Source organism: Cavia porcellus, unplaced genomic scaffold (genome assembly GCF_034190915.1).
Source record: "Cavia porcellus strain 051 isolate PalLab524CR breed Dunkin Hartley unplaced genomic scaffold, mCavPor4.1 scaffold_26, whole genome shotgun sequence".
Taxonomy (NCBI): domain Eukaryota; kingdom Metazoa; phylum Chordata; class Mammalia; order Rodentia; family Caviidae; genus Cavia; species Cavia porcellus.
In genome coordinates, this window is record NW_026947509.1 from 23,548,147 (window position 1) to 23,568,180 (window position 20,034).

Sequence of the window (20,034 nt, forward strand, 5' to 3'; positions counted from 1 at the left end):
AGTTTGAGGCTTCTGTTTTCCCCACATACTTGAAGAGGCTGTGCTTGCAGGTGCTGCCCCCTGGTGACTGCTCTTGAAAATTACTTGTTTGATCACCAATTTCCTTAAAGTTGCTTACAAATTTTGGTGGCGGGTGTATGTGTCAAGGATTGGAAAGAGTCCATTGATACTAATATTGTTCAACAAGGAACGATTTTCATTGTAAAATACACTCTTCTGTTTAAAGCTAGGGGATCAGAAAAAAATCAGAAAGTCTTACTTTCCCATTTCAGTATCACGGATCAAGCTGTGCCTGCACATGTGCTCACGCAAGGCATTGGGGTTAAATATTTCAATAAGTGAGAAGAACTCATAAGCTAATGTCCAACAGCAAATCCCCTCTAAAAGAAAATGAAAAGTACAAATTTTGCTTTGTGACATAGATTTCCGTTGAGAATTATTCAGTTAACAGCAGTCCATTATTTTCTTACTATTTTACTTGTGGGACTCAGCTGTGGGAGCACATTAATATAAAGTTATACGGAAATTATTATTCAGTAGATGTCATTTCTCCTGTGAACCTTATCTTAAAATCCTGGGACAGAGTATTTTCCTGTTCTGTATGATACGTGCTGCTGTTCTATCATGTGCTGTAAACTAGAGGCCGAGTGTCGAAATTTAGACAAAAGCTATGTGCTGTCACAGAACTCTGCCCAGGCTTATCACAGCACTTGAAGCCCTGTATTATAACTTCCTGTTAATTTGTTGACTTGGTCTCCTACACCTTGAGGGTGTACACTGTATCATTCCCAAGAATGTGCTCTCCTTTGTGGTAGTAACTAGCCGAATAAGGATTGTGACACTTGGATTAAAATTCAGATTCTCATTCATAGTGTTCATACTTAAAATCCATAATTCCAGCATATGGTTTATTGTCTTTTGGGTCCCACAGATATAACATTAGCATCTCAGAAAACTCTACTAAAAAATAATACTGCTCTTGGATACAGGATCTATGGAATTAAATTTATATGCATTTTTTTGCTAATATATCCCAAGTGCACTCCTTAGTAAGAGGCAAGCACTTAATAACAAAGTCCAATTTATTTACCAAACTGTCCTCATTAACTAATTGCACCCAATAAATTGAAGCTACTCAAAAATACTTGCTAGATGTTGTATTAAAATATATTTTTAATAAAGTATGTGAAGATTTGTACTCAGAATATCCCAAGGACCAGTTAAATAACTTCTGCTTACAATGTTCCCTTTCCTGAATCTGACCAATCACAGTTAAATATTTAACTATTTATCTTGGAAATTATATTAATTTACTGATGTTGCCCTGGGAAATTAACACAATTTGATAGCTTAAATGTCTCACAACTTGTTTTTCTGCATTACTGGAGGCCAGGAGCCTGAAATAAAGAGGTGGAGGCCAAACTGCCTCTGAGAGCTCTAGGAGAGAATCCCTCCTGGCTGCTTCTGGCTCCTGGTGGGTTCAGCCATTCTTACCCGTGACCACCTAAGTCCCATCTCTAGCTCTGTCTCTATGTGACCTCATCTCTGTGTCTGATAAAAGGACAGTTGGCATTGAGTTAAGACCCACCCTAGCTAAATGCAGCAAATGTAAGTCTCTTTTAATTTCTGATAGCAGTATTTGTGTAACCAAGGCTCTAGAAATAATTTCATCTTTTGTGCAATCAACAATTACATGCTGGTTTCTCTGCTGTGTGCTTGGCTATGTGCCAAACAAGGATGTGATAGTGAAGGAGACAGAAAATGGCAAATTAACCAGTGGGAGAAGGAAAAAAAAATTAAAAAGTGTGATTACTTTAATAAGTACTACACATAGCCAATATGATACTGCACTGAGAGTCACACTTGGAGTGAATTAGACATGGAGAGAAGACTCCCCTCTGAAGCTCTGTAACAATGGGTTAGGTATTAACTGTGTGCTGTTCAATTCTCTTTTCTGTAAGTAGCCAGCAGACTTCTCTGGATCCTGGTCTATTATCCTTCCTCCTTCCTACTTCTTATAATAACCATGTGTGGTGCATGTTTTCAGTACCTGTGTAAGACGGGTAAGGACACTGAAGCAGGTTTGTTAAGACAGCCTGTCCAAAACTGTTCCAATAATGAGTTGTCTAACACGATCTGGAAATCCAAAAGAGGGCTGCCTTCTATTTACTGTCCCACCTTCCTGCCTTAATCTGTCTGCTAATATCACATTTCCCCCTGAACAAGTGCTTTATAAAGAGAGGAAGGCTGAGATGGCACAGAACATCTCATGGCGAGAGACAGACAGTGCAGAGATGTATCTGATCTCTCTGCCTGTTCTGCTAAAGCCACTAATATTCATTCTTATGAGTGTTACCTTGGTCAGCTTATCTAGTGTTAATCACTTCCCAAAAGCTCCACCTCAGAACATCAAAGTCAGATTGAGTTTCTATCCCTATCTCACAGTGGACATTCAAATTTCACTGACTTTGCAGACTTAACAATAAAAATAAAGGAAAGACATTTATGCAAGTCACCCAATATAATAACTTCTCTATCTTAGGAATTTGCATGATGTATAAAATATTGAGAGGTTGAGAAACACAACGATAAGTGTAGTGGAATCTATTCACACCACAAAGCTCACAATGTTCCAGTTCATGGGTGATGATCATTATGTTTCTTAACTGTTAATGAGAAATAAGTGCATTGTGATGTTACATTGGGGGATTGGAGCCATAATCAGACATGGAAATTTTCCCTGAAATGGCTCATTTTTCACCATCAAGATGTCTTTCTCCTACTTCTAAAGATACTTCTATTACACAGCAAAGGGTAGAAAATTGATCCAGTTCACTTAGCAGAGAAAAACCTTCCTATATTGTGCACAAATGTCCAGGTGGATACTATTCTCCAGCCTGAATTAACCATGTATTGTGTTTGTCATCTCAAGCTCAGTCACCTTCACATCCGGCGGGGCAGCACATCAACAAGCACCCTGTGTTTCTGAGTCCTCTTCCTCATAATCAGTACAACGGGAAATTCACTGGCCTTGGTTGGGCAATGGTGACTCTCCCTGTGACAAGGCTTCACCCTAATTTAATCTAGGCACAGTAGAGGACAGCAAGTGAATGTCAAAATACTTTAGCTGGACACCAAGTGGCAATGCTCACACAACAACTACTTCAATTCTGGAGCTTCTCAAAAAGAAAAAAAGAGTTAGACCTAAGTTTTACAAGATGGTGACATTTGCATACAGCAGTAGGAAATACAGAGTGCACTGTGCAGTTGTTTGAGGGAGAACATTACAGGTAGGATGGGCAAAGGGAAAGGACAAATGTCTTGCTGTGCCATCCCACTCAGAGTGTCTCACTCTGAGTCTGCCCCACTCCTTAAACCCTCACACTTCCCAGCACACGTGTTTTACAAGGAACTCACTAAGGCAGCCATCACTGTAAACTGATTTTTTTATTTTCCTAACCCACTCATCTTTTTTGTTTTTACTTTTTTTTTTTTTTTTTTTGGTCTTTTTGAGACAGTGTCTCGCTATGCATTTCAGGCTGACCCTGAGCTCACTTTGTAGCCTAGGCTGGTCTCGAACTCCCAAGGATTCTCCTGTCTCAGCCTCCTGAGTGCTGGGATTATAGATGTGAGCCACCATGCCTGGCTAATCCACTGATCTTCTGCAATTTATACCCATGTTGGCAGAAATTTCACCATCACTGACACCCGGGTCACAGTGCGATGGTAACATTCCTTCTCTGCAGCCAAAACTGCTCCTTAGAACCTGCTCTGATGTTCCACCCTCACTGCAAATGCAAGTCAGAAATGCTCTTCAGGACTAAGGAAAGTTTGGTGTCATCTTCCAAACATTCATAATTGGGAAAATAAAACCTTCACTATAGTACTTTTATGATTAAATTATATAATAATTCTGAAGTGTGTAATACAGTGCTTCACATGTATTTTGTACAATAAATATCAATTTTCTCTTTTTGGTAAAAACCTACTGTATTATTCAGGGTTTTCCTAGAGAAAACAGATAACACAAAGACATATAGATGTAAAAGAAATGACAAGATTGGCTTACGATGGTAAACTACAGAGTTGGATAGCAAGTGTGCAGAGAGTGTCTACACAATGGAGGCCAAAGGATTCAACCCAAGGTGTGGAGTTCACCCTAGTGTCTTGTGCAAGTCACACCAGCAGGATGATGGGTCTGTGACAGAAGGCCAAAGCCTCTACAATAAATGGCTGAAGAGTCTATGCTGGAAAGCTAAAGAGTCTACACTGGAAGCCAGGGGACCAGCTCTAAACCAAAGGCAAAGAGTGGAGCTTCTCCCAAGAATGGAATGCATCTGTCCTTCCTCCTTCCCTTTTATACCTCCTGGTGATGAGCCACCCTAGGGTGGGTCTTCTACACCAGAGGGTGTAGAGTTGCTAAATCCATTTAGTTAAGCTTCCAAATTGTCTCAGATTCCCACAATCAACCAACCACTACACCCACCTTTGCTTCAGCACTCATTTTAGAGCTCACTGATGTTTTTTCTCCTCTTCTCATAGGCTTAATGAAGCAAGCTTCTAGAAAGTTTAATCACTACTTGTCTGAAGATAGCCATTCTTTCCCTGTCTTCTTATGTTATTTTCTAAATAATACACTCAGGTTGCTGAGACTCTCAAATGGACTTTCTTTTGTTTCCTGAATAAGATACTAAATGTTTTTACATGCTTGTTATCTAAAGAGTATCATATTTCTGAAGTAGCTAGGTTTTTATTCTATTTATTGTTCATTTTCTTATACATTTATATGAGCATGTGGTCTTTTTTAGAAGTAGACACTGCTAATACAGGTTTTAACCCTGTGCACTGACTTTTACCATCTTAGCAGTAATTCTTTTTTATTTCATAAAATGGCCTTTAACGTTTCCCTCTCACAGCACACTGCTGTGTAAAGTAGAAATGGCACCTAACTCCTCCAGACTGGCTGGAGGAAGGCAGCTGGCAGGTACCTGGCTGCTGTGCACCTGGAGTGGCCCCAGGCACAGGGTTCAGTACCAGCTCTAGATCCAGATGCCTACATCTGTGGCAGTTCATCAGCTTTGGAGCTCTTTGTCTGGCACTGTAGGTGGTGTGGGTGTCAAGCATAGCTCTAGTCTGTCTGTCTTAATTGCTCCCTAAATGTCCACCATTCCTGTCTCCCATATTGTTAAGGTTTGTCAGGTAAGAAAGAACGCTCTGCCTGTGCAGGGCCTGAATCTCCCATCGCTGCAGCTTTGAATCCCTTGCTCTGCTTTGCATTTGATTTAGGTATTTTGGGAAGTGAGATCCACGCTAACATCACCTGTCTGTCCACAGGACTCTTGGAAGTTGTATTTTTTCATGTTTTTTTCTCAGCTGACAATTGCCTTTTATCCCTACCATAGCAGGGTGATAACAGAGAACTGCATTTAGGAGTGAAGACAAATGGCTAGTTTCTTTCTACTTGGTCAATCTTTGTTTTGACAGTTAATTCTCTTTCTTTACCAAACATGTCCCTGTGTACACAACTATGGAAGGATCCTCTTATCTGAGGCTAGAGAAATATTTTTCTATTTCATGGAGTTTCTCTTTTCATTGGTGATGTTCAAGCAACAGACTGTTCTCTGCCTTCCCAGATAGCTTCTCACTGCTTGGCTTCCAAATGGTTTCTGTCTCTGGCTTCTGGCAGTTTCATGAGCTCTGCTTCCCATGCTGCTTTGCTTTACTGGCTTTGACCAAAGGGCACAGATTACTGACCTCCTGGCTATGGCTGCTGAAGTCACAGGCCATTGCTTTGCTGACTGAAGGAATTCAGCATAAACTCTAGCTTTGGCCTGGCTTCTCTTGTGGCCTATGACAAGGGCTGTATCTTCACCATGATGTGTTTAACACTCAAAGTATTGCGAGCTGTAATCAGACTGGAGAATACGCCTAGAGCGTGTGTATTACCCACCAATTTAAGATCAAATGCTTTCTTCTGGTAAATTCAGAAAAGCCTTAGAAGTTCTCCTGTATAAAATTCTTGGGGGGAGTCATAAATATCAGTGACATGTGGGAACTCACATTCATGGAGATCAATATCAGGAAAGCCATGGCTGTAATAATCAAATCCAGGGTCCTGGAGGTTTCCTTTTTTCTTCATAATCCCTGGTGACTCTTGTAGAAGAATCACTACGCAGAGTCTATGCAGTCACTGTCATCACTAAACACAGACTCCAAGCTCTCTTCCATAGCAACGCTTCCTCTTATGTGAGACCTCTCAGTTCATTTTAATTTTGTGGATGTTCCCATTGGTAATTCTTTAACAGGAAGTGATACACCAAATTTTGTATTCTCTGAGGCATCTTGTTTTTTAGTTTTGAACTCTTCAGCAGTTCTTAGTTCATGTAATGCCTCTATTATGTCACCAGTAATACCCAGTAATGTCCAAGGCACTCTCTGAAAGTTCTTTTGTCCCATCCGACATATGCAGTTCAGAGTCCAAAAAAGTTTTATGATTATTACCAGCAATCTTCTTAATGGATATGGAGGAAGTACAATCTGACATGCTCTATACTAACTTTCCTTTGGATTCTGTTAAACTAGATGAAATACTTTCAGCATAAGAATCTGAGCAAGTAGGTAGGTTGCTGGATTTTCAGAGTCATTCTCACTTCTAACTGCATGAGGAGAGGCTATATCTCCATTCATGTCTATGTATATTGAGAATCTACTTAGCACAAGTATCATCTGGTTGAACTACACAAGGGCTAGCTAGATTCACATGATCACATGTGGCACTAAAAGGTCCATCACACATGCCTAACTGGTAATGTCATCTACACTCTCAGCTTCATTATTTATTTCATGAGCAAGGACAGCAGTATTGGAAGCTTTCCACATAACTCCTCAGCAGTGCTGTCATTCTCTTCATTCCTCTAAGCACTGTTGGATCAATAATGCCACTTGCATGCTTAAATTTTCTTACCATCATCAATTTATGAGTGATGTGAGCCATCATCTGAGGAATACAGTCTATTACTTTCTGACCTAAGATGAAAACTGTACAGTTGGTTATATAACCTACATGCTCAATTTAAAGTTTTGGGGGCCTGATATAGATCCCCAATCTCCCAAATAACATTAAAGTAAAGGCCTAAATAAATGAGACAAGTAGTATGATTTTAGGGTTCCAGGAAGATCAAAGCCCTCTGCAGAGTTCAAGACTCTAGGGGCTAAGACAAGAATGTCTTTGGATGGCCTGCATTTATTTAGTTTTCAAACAAGGAAGAGGTTAAAGTGGAAAATGCAGGAAACTGAACAAATTTTGGGAGTGGTTCCATGGCTTTCCCAAGTAACAGATTATGCTTAACTGAGGAGTACTAGCTCATGTTAATCTAGGAGAAGTATCTTAGGAGATCTCCATGCTGCATTTCACCACAGAAGTGAAACATCTACAGCTATAGTCTTTATTTGGTTCATTGGAGTTGGGGCCAGGTGTGCTCAGATGGAATCTTGTCTTGCCCTTTGAGGCCTCTCGTTGTTCTCAGGTCACCCAGCCCCTGGCAATGCTGTAGCCTTCTGCATGTGTGTTCAATTTCCAGTTTCAGTGGCTCCCAACATCAGAGTCTGCACAAGTCTGACCAATGACAACATCTGGACTTAACAGAAACAGGAAAGGCAGTGATGCTTGCATTGTTCAGCTTCAACTTTCTATCTGATGTTCACAGGCTTCCTTGTATAAGTTCAGAATCCAAGCATGGTTCTGCTCATGCCATCACACTCTCCGGTTTTAATCCAGCAGTAAGACCTCTAGGAAGCTGGGGTATTTGCTCCACAAGTGTGACACCAGTTGAAGTTCCACTTCCCAGATCTTTGTCTTCAAAAACTTCCTCACTTTGTTCATGTCTACTGAAATCACACAATTCCTTCCTCTGAAATAGTTTGCTTAGAACCTGACTAATCTCACTAATTTCTGAAGAAGACTATTTAAGAAGTATTCCTTCATATCCTGTCACAACTGTATGATGAGCCAGCAAACACTTCATTTTCTTTGAATTAAAATATCTCTGTAAAGGTACTGTAGGCATAAGCCCAGCATTTGCTGATATTCTTTGGATGACACTTCTTTGGATGATGTGACCCTTTTCTTAATACAAACCTTGTGTTTATTCCTTTTTTGAAAACGTGTCTTTTTAAAATTTTATTAAAAATTTCTTTCCTTCTCTACAATTATTCTTCCCTTCATCAGTGTTAATACTTAGTCTCAGAACCTGAAGTTTGCCTTCAAAGATCTGTTTTGGTAAGACAACTTCCTTTTGTTGTTCTTTCACCACAGTGGGAGGACCACAGCTTTCTTTATTACCTGTCTAAGGGAAACTATATTCCTATGAGTTTTAGGCACATACAGAGCCATGTCAGGCCTTCTAGCTCGACCTCTGCACCTCTCACTTCTTCCTGCATGGCATCACCTCCATCCTGTATCTCCAGCTGGGCTGCTCTTGAGGATCACAATTTCAAAGCTGCCTTGTGAAATTAAAAATGAGCTGGCTGTGCCTAGTGTTTCTGTTTGTTTTTGCAATGTTTTCCTTTAAAAAAACACTAGAATATGGACTTTTTCTTTCATTCTTGGAATACATCTGATAAAACTAGAGTAGTGGACTTGTAGAATTCTTTACTTGGCACTGTGGCTCTCCATGGAGCACTGTTGCAGACTGAGGGACTTCTTGTATAGAAAACCTAGTGTATATGTGAGTGGAGGTGTTAGCTTCAAAATAATATTTTGCATGAAGTTCAGTGAATGAGTATGTTAGAAAAAAATCTCTGAAAACTGCAATTGAACTATTCATAGAAATAAGAACTATAATAGTTAAGTCATTTTTTTTTCATTTTGATATGAGCATCATGTAGTAGCAAAATTTATGTTAATGAAAATTGTTATTATACCTGATTGTATCTAAGAAGTTATGGCACAGGATGCCAATGGAAGAGTGTGACTGAGAAGAGGGTTTGCATCCTCTATGGGCAAAAGTGCTATCACTGTCTTGGTAGCATGAAGGACAATCATTGCATTACCAGAAAGTGCAGTCTTTCTATTGTTTGGATCTGAACACTGTGTGTTGTCACAAGAGGTGCCTATGGAAGCCAGGTTGATGAGCGGTGACTCTGGTGGATTTGTCTTGACTCAATTTAACTATCAGGAAATATATTTCCCACATAAAGGGTGAGGATTGGTCACCTGAGAAATTGTGTGAGACGTGGCCTTTGGCTGTGCACTTGTATTGTATCTGCAGATTCAAGACTAAAGGCACAGGGGCAGCTCACCTGTGCTGATCTGCCAGGTCCTCTTTTTAAACATTGTTTCTCCAGTGCTGAGGAACAAGCCCAGGGCCTTGTGCATAATGCTAGGCAAGCTCTCCACCACTGAACTGTGTCCCTGGCCTCCCAGATCCTCGGGTTGTTGACTCACAACTCCCTCTTGTCCCACCACACTGCTTTCAGTGTCTCTTTGTCTTCGGCCAAGTCCGCATGCAGAATAGTGTGACAGCTCTGCTTCACAGCAGGTCATCCAGGGAAGAAGTTTTTCTTCACCTTTCACTATTAGTACCAACACTGTGTGTATCCAGAGAGCACAGAAACACCAGTGCTGGCCATGCTAGGAGAGAACAGGGGCACTGAAACACAGTAGCTTCACATCACAGGTGACCTGGGCTCCCTTCACAGGAAGACAGTGTCTTCTTCTTCCCTCCATACCTCTCTCAGATCAGGGAGCTCCTCACACTGAAGAGGACACACCTTTAAACAGACTCTAACTTAAATACCAGTTCTATGCCTTGGTTAAAGCCTGATAGGGTCACTTTAGCCTACATAATGGAAGCGCAATGAAATTTTATTTTGGCAGTTGTTTCCAATTATCTTATGACTTGATACAGAATATGGTCTAAAACTTGTTTCCCACACATGGTAGAATAGTAAATATCTCTACTTCTAGTGTCTTTCGGACTGTTTTCAACTACTAAGCTCTGCCACTGCTGCATGAAAACAGCCATTGCTAAGCAAGTGACATTGATTTGCTGGAGTTGAATTTTATAAAAATATGTAAATTGCTGGCTTTCTCTCATAGGCCATGTTTTGTTAAACTTTCAGGAAGAGCATCTTTTCATATTCGTATATTTTCTATTATGAAGAGGATGCATACGTGTTTTGGTTTTTTTTTTAAATTTATTGTCTCTTTAACTTGTAAGATCTCTATGTATTTTATATAGAAAATACTTTGAACAATGTATATGTTTCAGATAAGTTTTCTTACTTACAGCTCATTGTTTTGTTTTCTGAAAAATGTCCAAATCCTCTGCTTAAAAAAGTTAAAAGGAATGGTTGAAATTTTAAAAAGCTAAATAATCAGAAGACAGATAATACTGATGAATGAGAAGACACTAGCTTTAAATTTCCCAAATCCTTTTAGAAATTCAATAAAAGATCAACCAAAATTCTATATTTTGTATAAACTGGTGAAGTAAGTTCATAATTCATGTAAATGTAAATATACTTAATAGACCAAAAATAGTATTAGATAACTGATCTGACCAAGGCTTACATCAAAGAAGAGTAACCCAGGGAATCAGGTATTGGTGAAAATAAGACACAGTTCCGGAAAATAATGTAGCAACCTTAAAATAGTTAAAAAATAATTTCAATTAATTTTCAAAATAGTGCAAGGCACAGCCAATAAGAAATGTGTTCTCAGGAAATGGTGCTTATCCCCAGCCCTTAGGAGGCCATGGCAAGAGGCTCACCATGCCTTACACTATTCTGTGGTGTGAGAGTGATAAAGAAAGAGATTTATGACAAAACTAATTTTTGGTTTTTAATAACCCAAATTTATAACTATTTCAAATGGCCTTGCTTGTCTGGATGTAAATTAGAATTTATAAAGTTTGGGAGTAGAAAACCTAATTTAATAAAAAATAGTGAGTCTGTGTATGTTAGTCTATTTTTTCTCACTATAACAAAATGCCCATGATAATAAACTTGAAAGCTTATTTTGAGCACAGTTCTGTGACTCTCAGTCATGGCAGATGAACCTCACTGCTGTTGTCTGCGGTGAGGCTGCTCATAATGCTGTGGTGAGGCGCAGAGGATACTGCTCATTCACGGCAGCAAGAATGCAAAGAGCAGAGGCACCTGGTATCCCACAATCCCCTTCAAGGGTCCATCTCCAGTGAACAAAGTTCTCAATAAGTCCCTACCTTCCTCTTGTGCTGAGCTGGAGACTAAGCCTTTAATGTTTGACTGTTTCCAGGACACCCCAGATATAAGTTCTAGCAGAATATGCAATGTAAGTGGATTGAAAAGCTGTGTCACACCAACAAAAGCAGTAACAGGGTTGGAATTAGTTTCCATCGCTGGAATCAGTCTATGTTGTAGAAGACCAGGCTATGGAAGGGATACATGCTGATTGTGAAGGACATGGTGAAGATTACACCATGGCTGAGGCCTCGGAGAACACAGCTGCTGACACTCTCCACTCCAGAGCAATAAGGCTGCCAGCCTTAGAGACCACACAATTCCCCTTAATTGGCAAGATTACTGCCTTTATTCTCAGGGTCATTTACATGGGCTTTTGCATTGGAGGTGAGTTCTTCTAGCACCTTTCAAATCTGTGGAAACCCAATAAACACAGTGAGCCAGAAGCATCCTTGTCTTTACTCCCAGTCTTCATTCCTGAGAGAGTTGTGACCTTCCTAGACTGCTCCCAAACCACACTGCTTGTTTTTATTTAAGTCTTTACCTACTTAATTTTTGGGATATTAAAGGCTAAGCTAAGTCTCTGATAATATGTACATTAAAATAAAAAAGTAATTAGAGATAAAGTGGGATTATTTATAATAATTCAAAGATTCGATCAATTGGAAAACAAAACAGTTACAGATGCACCTAATAATAGACACCAAAATACATGCAGCAAAAGCTGACAGAATTTTAAGAGAAAAATAATTCAATGATAATAATTGGTGATTTCAGCATTTCACTGTCAACAATAGGAAAAGGACAGAAGGACTGCAAGGAAACAGAGAACTTGAGCAATGCTGTTAAGCAAGTCACTTTTGTAGACATCACCCAATATGGTGTCCTGCAGCCTTCACGCGTCCTCTGCTGGGCATGTCAGGTCCTCTCCCCCGAAGCCAGTCTCCAGACTGTGAATAGAACTTAGTGGAACGGAACACAGACATTAGCATTTTCTCCCACATCTATTCCTCATATATGAACATCCAGTGAACTTTTTCTTCTCTCTGCTTCCGTGGTGCAGACTTAAATGCACTTGAGATACCCAGCTAACCTGCATCATCGCCAATAACTTCTTCATCCAAACATATTGTATTTTTTATTAGTTTTAATTTTTGCTTTTTGGAAAGCCAGCACATTTTGATTCGGTGCTCTTATTAGAAACTCTAATCTTCTAAATTACATTTCTGCAAATCAAGATTTATAATTTGAGAAACTAAGAAAAAAAATCATAGACTAAGTCTATGAGCTTAAAAGTGTGTGTGTTTCAGACTCTACCAATGTAGGTCAGAAACACTGAGCTGTGAAGACGCTGCTGCAGTGGGCCCATGATGTGCCTGTGGCTGGTGTGGGGCTGAGCTCAGCTGAGGGTTTGTGCACCAGCTGCAGGCGCCTGGAGAGCACTGTGGGCTGCAGCACAGAAATAAGAAGCTGAGTCTGTGAGCCGGGAAGAGGAGATGAACAGTGAGCTGTGGCGTTCTTTAGGGACTGTCGTGGCCGTTAGTCTTCCATTCTGCTTTGTCCCTGAAGGAATGTAGAACAGGTTGACCAGGTGGCCCCCAGGATCTTGGCGAAACCACTGCACATTTTGAGGAGTGGCAGAAAAGTTGCACCATAGTGTACAGTTGGCTCCTTCCTGGAGAATCTGGGCTGGAGGACTCTGCTCCACCTGCATCCCTCTCACACCTGAGTAAGAATGGAGACACAGTCACCAGTGATGTTACTACAACGTCTACACAGCCCTAAAAATGCCCCCATGGATCATGAGTGGGAAGAAAGCCCGCAAGATTTGTGCATTCATTTCCCCTTCTTTTCAGATGCTGCAATTGCAAAATGCTTTCAGTTTTCTTGAATTTGAGACAACTAAACTTACAACAAATGTGGAAGCATAAAAGCCAGAGCAGAGAACTTGAGAGCTTCTTCATGATGTTTTTCCTGATTGTGGCAGAGAGACAGATTTCATATCTGCAGAGTGGAGTCAGACTTGCTTTTGCAGCTGCTTTGTACCAGAGCCAATCAGCTTCACTGATGAGCCTACCCAGCCCAGACTGAGTCCTCCACAGCCTCCCTGCAGGAAGCCCCTTACCTTTGAATGTGGGTGGAGCCCTGTATGGAGAGAGAGAGGAGAGAAAGTTTATGATTACATTAGCAGAAAAACATCTTCTGACAATTCTGGAATTGTGAGGAGGATGGGGAGGTGCTTCTCCAAAGAGAAAAGTCTCAATGTTCTAATCAAGCCTGGGAGAGCATCAGAGAAATAATATCCTTATATTTAATCCCAGAAATCTGGTGTGTGTGTGTGTGTGTGTGTGTGTGTGTTTTATTAGTCCATGTTTGCATTACATAATAATTCCGTTCACTGTGGGGAGTTGGTCCATGTGCATAACACATTTCAATTATGTTTTTGTCCTCTTTCCTTCCACTTTCTCCTCTCTACTTCCATCTCTTGATCCCTATCCCATTTAAAAAAATCTGTTTTCCTACTTCCTGTTATCTACCTTTCATTTTGCTCTTTATTTACATTTTAAATTTTTCATATAAGAGAAACCATGCAGTATTTAAGCTTCTGTATCTGATTTGTTTACTTGAAATTGTGGTTTTAAGTGCATAGATTTTCCTGCAGCGGACTCAAGTGCATTCTTCTTTATAACACAGTAGTACTCTGCTGTAGAGCTAAAGACATCACACTACAGTAATAAATGCTTACCTATTTCTATAGCAGCACAATTCATAACAGATAAATCTTTGAAGAAAACTATATGTCCATCAGCAGAGGAATGGGCAAAGAAAATGTGACATTGGTACTGAAGGGGGTACTACAGGTATGTTTGACTCTAAGTGCTTTCCAGATCTGGGAGCTAATTTAAGTGAAAGTCATTAAGAGACTATGAGATAATCTGAATGTAAATATTACACACTGTAAACTTACTGAATTCCTTTTTTAGAATATGCAAAATATACACTCTTATGGAATAATGAAAATTTGTAAATATAAGATTTGAGCCTGGAAGAAGATAGTTTTTGTCAATGAATCTTGGTGGGGCACTATGTGGAAAGTTCTGAGGATCTATTCACATCTGACAACCACAGCTGCCTCCGCCCTAACTGGGGATACCTTCTTCTTCCACTTACAGCTTGCTGCTGGCCATTTGGTTGTTAGAGAGATTGCTTCGCTTTCTAGAATCACACCCACTGCTTTACTGGACGAACTCCTGTCCTCTTATAGCCTTTAAGGAGTTTTTGTTCTGCTCAGCAAATCTTTCTCAAGGTCTTAGTGTCCCACCTGTGCAACCCTGAAGACATGTGTTTTTAGCCACACACAACATTCTAATTCTGTTTTCTTTGTAAATTTTAGTAAAACTTACAAAAATGGAACTAAAGTAACAGTGTCAGGACTTTTTGCTGGGTATACACTAGTGCCTAAAGAGTTTAATCAACCAATTTTGGTTTGTATTATTCCATAATATATTTCATATTTTTTGTATAAGATAAAAACTATAGGTGGTAAAATAATAACATTTTCTTGCTGGAGATGTTTGGGTTGAGTTTTTCCAAACAGACCATTAAGTTCAACTGTATGCATCAAGTTGACTAAGTTAAGAGACACCCAGGGAGCTGTTGAACCATTATTTCTGGCTGCTGTGAGGGTGTTTCTGGGAGAGATTAGTGTGTGAATCCGTAAGCTTAGTAAAGGCAATGCATCTTCCCCAGTGTGGTGGGTGTCTTACAATCCATGGAGATTGAGGAGAACAGAAGTTAGAGGCACAATTGTTCTACTCTCCCTGCCTAAGCTGGGACATCTGTCTTCCATGGACTTGGACACTATCCCTCGTGGTTCTTACATCTTTGCACAGAACACACGTAACTGATTTTCTTGGGCCTCCAGTTGCAGAAGAGAAATTGTGTGATTTCTCAGCCTCAAAAATTTTATGAACTAATTCACTGATCTCCCACCTCCATTTTTTTTTTTTTTCAAAAGACTGACTAATTTGTGTTGTATGGGTGTCCTGGAGAGACATAAAAGAAATATAAGCCTCTGGGCTGAGAAAAAGCCCACAGTCCATATGACTGCTTAGACAAGTCCAGCTTAGTGAGTGAGTGTGTTTACTAAGGCTTCCTTCCAGCACAAAAGATGATTGACAGGCTCCAGCGCCATCAGTGTTGCCAAACATTGTGCTAGTCTACTAGGATTGTAGGCACAATTTAGAACAGAAAAGCAAGATCAAAAAGAGGAAGGGAACTTGGAAATTTTTGCATTCTGCCCACATCCAATCCTAATAAAGAAACTCTGCCACTCTCCGCAAGCATGCTTTAGCCTGACAGTGCATGACCTTGTGCTGCAGTGTGACACAGGGCCTCAGCGCTTCAGCGGTGGACCCACAGGGCAGCTAAAGACTGACTCACTGCAAGGTGGACTCACTTTAGCTAAGACTTGGTGTGCGATTCACAACATTAGGATACTTTTTTACAAGAGACGCCTAGCAGAGAGTCAACTATCTCATTGTGTTGTAATATTTTCAGAGGTGTTAAGGTGTCTGTCTACAGAATTTCTTAAATTTGTTTGGATTATAGATGGGGATAATAATATTTAAAATTAATTACTGTGTGTTTACTGTTGAATTTAATTTGACAATTGTTTTAATTCAAATTATACTTCCACCTATATACTCTATATATATCTATATTATCAGAATATGAGTGTATATATTGTACATACTCTAATGTGGTCTAATGTATTTTAACATCTATTATTCCATAATATGATAGCATGCATATACTATATACACACTATGTAAATATAGTAAATGTCTTTGTGTACATATTGGAAAGTAACAAGCTAATAACATTAAAAAAGGTTTCTATAACTGTTAGAGAAAAATTCAGAAATGTTGCTGCTGTCAGAGGAACTACTAATTAAAGGCACACTCCTCTAGAATCACATCCCTGAAGAATGCACTTGTAATCTAAGAAAGTACATAAAGTAGACACAGAATGGACAAAGCTCACACAGCTCCACAGCATTAAGGATCCTGGTCACAGCATAAAACAGGCCAGGGTCAGAGGCTGAGTGGAGTAAGAGTCAGGATCATAGCATACACGGAGACCAAGTGAAGTTAAAGATTCCCTATAATGTTAAATGGAAGGATCTAAGGTCAAGGACACTAATCGAGGAACGCTGAGAGACCACAGGTGACCAAGCAAAAAGTCACTCTCAGGTGCACCATTCAGGCTGCAGTTAGGAAAACAGAAAGCACTCCCAGGAAAATGAAGATAATTCAGAGCATATCATAGCAAGAAGGGTGTGAATGGGGTTAGGGAACCAAAAAAGGATGCTTCCAGCACTGCCTGGTGACACTGGAGAGTCATGAGAACCCGCAATCTGAAGGAGCGAAGTGTAAAGACAAACTCATGGGAAGCAACACTGTGGAAGAGAGATTTATCGATAGATCTGAAGTTACAAAGGAATGTGGACTAAATCACTGTGTTTCAGCAGATGAGGAGGAAAGAAAGATTCAACCTCTCTCTCCCACTGAGAGATCTCTTGACAGTATCTATGCAAAGGCTAAATCAAGTAAAATGCTGGCAAGCAGAAGGGTCTGAGTAATCTGTTTCACAGAATTTGAGCTACTGCTCTGAAATAGAGGATCAGATTTTTCCATAATACTCTCTGGTCTGTAAAATACAGTGTGTATCTTTTCTGTTTTCTGTAAACACAGACCAAAATGAGTGTGTCTTATGAGATGCATCTTCCTTTTTATTCAGATCTCTCTTGCTTTATACAGAAATATACAAGACAATTAAGTATTTGAGTTTAAATGCCATTTTATTAGGAGAGTTGAGATGTTTAAAAGGGGTCTTCTTTCTTCTGTTTCAGGTGAATTCTCAGAAAACCTCACACTGAATCTCAGATGCTTGTCATTTAAAGGTGAGGGCAATGACAGAGGAACCTGGACAAGAAGAAAGAGGACTTCTTGACACAGTCTTTCCTAACTGCCCTGACTTTCACCATCTCTGTAGTGAGGGCCTATGATGGAGCTACCCTTCAGCATCCTAGACTGAGGGACCCCCACAGCTGTGCCTCCTGAGCAGCTTCATCAAGCTGAAGGTTGGTGGGGCGTTGACCTGAACATTTCCAGCAGAGACTAAGGAGAAGCAGAGACCAACTTAGCTGTAGAGACTAAAGTGAGATAATTAAGGCAGGTTTTGTGTCCCTTTTATGGTACATAAATACTTGCATGGAAAACACAATCCCTCAAAATTTCATATCACAAAACATACAAGTCATCTTGGCAGAAATTAACCCTGTGCCATGGTTTTCCTGGAAATACTTGTTCTGCAAAATTTTCCAGTCTGAAAGAGAGAGAAGACTTTGCAGCTGAGAGGTAAAACTTTTGGAGAGCAAACCCTGGGATCTCTTTAATCTATCATCCACCCCATAATACCTTAAAGTAGCTCAGGACTCCCAACTTTTGTAGAAACTCACCAGAGACTGGCTTAGGTTACTGGGGAAACTGAGTGTTCCTAGGTAGAGAACACAGCAGTCTCTGGTCAGGGCTCTGTCCTCAGCCTCCTGCACCCTCTGGATTTGTGCTTGGCTCCCCCTGTAGCTTGCCTCACTGTGTCCCCAGAGCACAGTAGTACACAGCAGAGTCTGAAAGCTCAAGTGAGGGTTTCTGCAGATGGAAGGAGCTGCGGCTCTTGATGAGAGTAGCCTGAAAACCTTGGTTCTCAGTCTTGGTTTCTGTTGCACTTCTCAGGAGGAGCTGAGGAGCTTTGTCCATATACTTGACATACCAGAAAAGGACAGGACCTGAATAAGTCGTCTGATAAGTGCAGTTCAAGATCAGAGTTTCTAACTCTGTGAGAGTAACCGGGCCTTCTGTCTGGGTCACTGAGTCTCCATGGTTTTTCCCTGATAAGAGAAAAGAGAGAGGAGGAGCAGGAGGAAGGGGAAAAGGAAGAGGAGCAAGAGGACAAGGACAACATTTGTTTAAATATGGAAGAAGAGCAAAGATGATCATAATTTAAGGCAAATAAAAACATCAGTGATTACAATAAAATGTTACTTACTGAACATTAAGAGAATCAGAAGTACTGAGCAGGTGACAGACAGCATGTTGTTATCAAAGAGCCTTCACTACTTGCATTACACAAAATCTTACAGAGCTTGGCCCCAACAGGATCTTCTAGAAAAAGGAGTCAAGTGCCTCTTCTGGTAGTCTGACTTGTGGTTACAAAGATAACACTACAGAGTCACCAGCCAGCTGCTCATGTGAGCTATGTATGAGAAAGCAGCACCCACTGGTGGTTTCCTTGAGTTGCTCCAAGCCTTGTCACCTTTACTTAATATCAGTCGTGCAAATTCACAGAAAATGCTTCCTAGTACTTCTCTAAATGCCTGAAACCATGGAGATCACTTACCCCTACACCCTGTGTCGTCTCCTATCCATATAGTCCTATGATAGCATCTGCTTGTGAGGTAGGCACAGTGCTTTCTGGTGTAACACATTGCCGTCAACTGGAACAAGCTGAAAGTTCAGGTCTTCCTTGAAGACTTCAGCTAAACACTGGTGTACAGTTGTTGTACCTTGTCCAGATTGAGGTGAGGCTTCAAAACTAGCACTAGCTGATTATGAACAAAAACAAACACTACAGGCTGGGAAGGAAGTAGCTGTGCACCACGGAGATGATGGACAAAGCATTGATCCTCCCAGGATGTGTTGTGGGCCTGGAAGATTTCATCAAAATGCTCAGGGTGACATGGAATAAATGTGAAGCATGAATTCTTCATTTCAGGAATTTTTTCATTTAATGTTTCAAGTGAAGTTTATAGCACATAACAGGAACCTTGGAGAGAGAAATATTTGACAGTGGAGTCTTATGAAATCATTTGAGAGGAAGAAGATAAATAAATAGCATGAAATAGCACTTTTGAAGAAAGCACTAAACATTTGTCTATAGAATTACAGCTATAATTAGGATAGTAGTCAATAATTATTTACAACATTTTCTCCATGCTGAGTTCTCTAATTCCCCAATTATATTTTTGCACATCTTCTGTGTACCCCGTGTGAGGCTTTTTCCTTGTACATGCTGTTGAGGTTCCTGTGGGTAAAAAGGATCCATCAGAATAGATAATTCTTTCTCCTTCCCTCCAGTCTATATCCTGAACTGTCCCTTTTTATGCCCTAGTCCCAATCAGCACCACACCTCACAAGGACAGTTTTATACAAAGCAGAGTTTGTCAAATGAAGAAGTGAGTGAACACTTTGATATAGCCAAATTTTCTTTATATGAGCCCACTCATAATTATTTATTCCAGTTCCATGAAACCAAACTCATGGTAAAGAGACTGGGTATAGTCTAACCCAGTACAGAAGGAAGGAACCCAATTTCCTAGGTAGAATATTAATCAAGCCCATGTGCAGTGCCACAGTGATCTTCGTGTGTCTACGAGGCACCATTCCCCATCACTGCCACACTGAGAAGCCAGACTTAGTGTAAGTTTTAGTGGGGACAGAGCTGTTCAAACCATAGCAGCAAACAGTTTTTGGAAAACTCAGCAGCAACTGGTGTGGAGAATGAGAACTGGACAGAGCAGTTACACACAGAGACTCAGAACTAAGAGTGAAGCTGACGTCTCACTGGGAACAGTGTGTATCAGAACAACGCTAGGGGATAAGAGGGACAATATTAAAATTGGTTAAAGAAAAAGCTATAAAAGTGCGCTATTAGATTTTGTAACATATGCAGCATTAAAACACATTACAA

The 20,034-nt window shown here is 40.3% G+C and overlaps 1 pseudogene and 1 gene segment (V, D, J or C); both read right to left on the reverse strand.

Moving 5' to 3' along the window:
* Positions 1-5,602: 5,602 nt before the first annotated feature.
* LOC134473361 (coiled-coil domain-containing protein R3HCC1L-like) overlaps positions 5,603-20,034 on the reverse strand; it is a 198,998-nt pseudogene continuing 184,566 nt past the window's right edge.
* LOC134473236 (T cell receptor alpha variable 18-like) lies at positions 17,003-18,478 on the reverse strand. The segment is given in 2 exon segments: positions 17,003-18,175; positions 18,334-18,478. Coding segments are annotated over 2 exon segments (410 nt in total).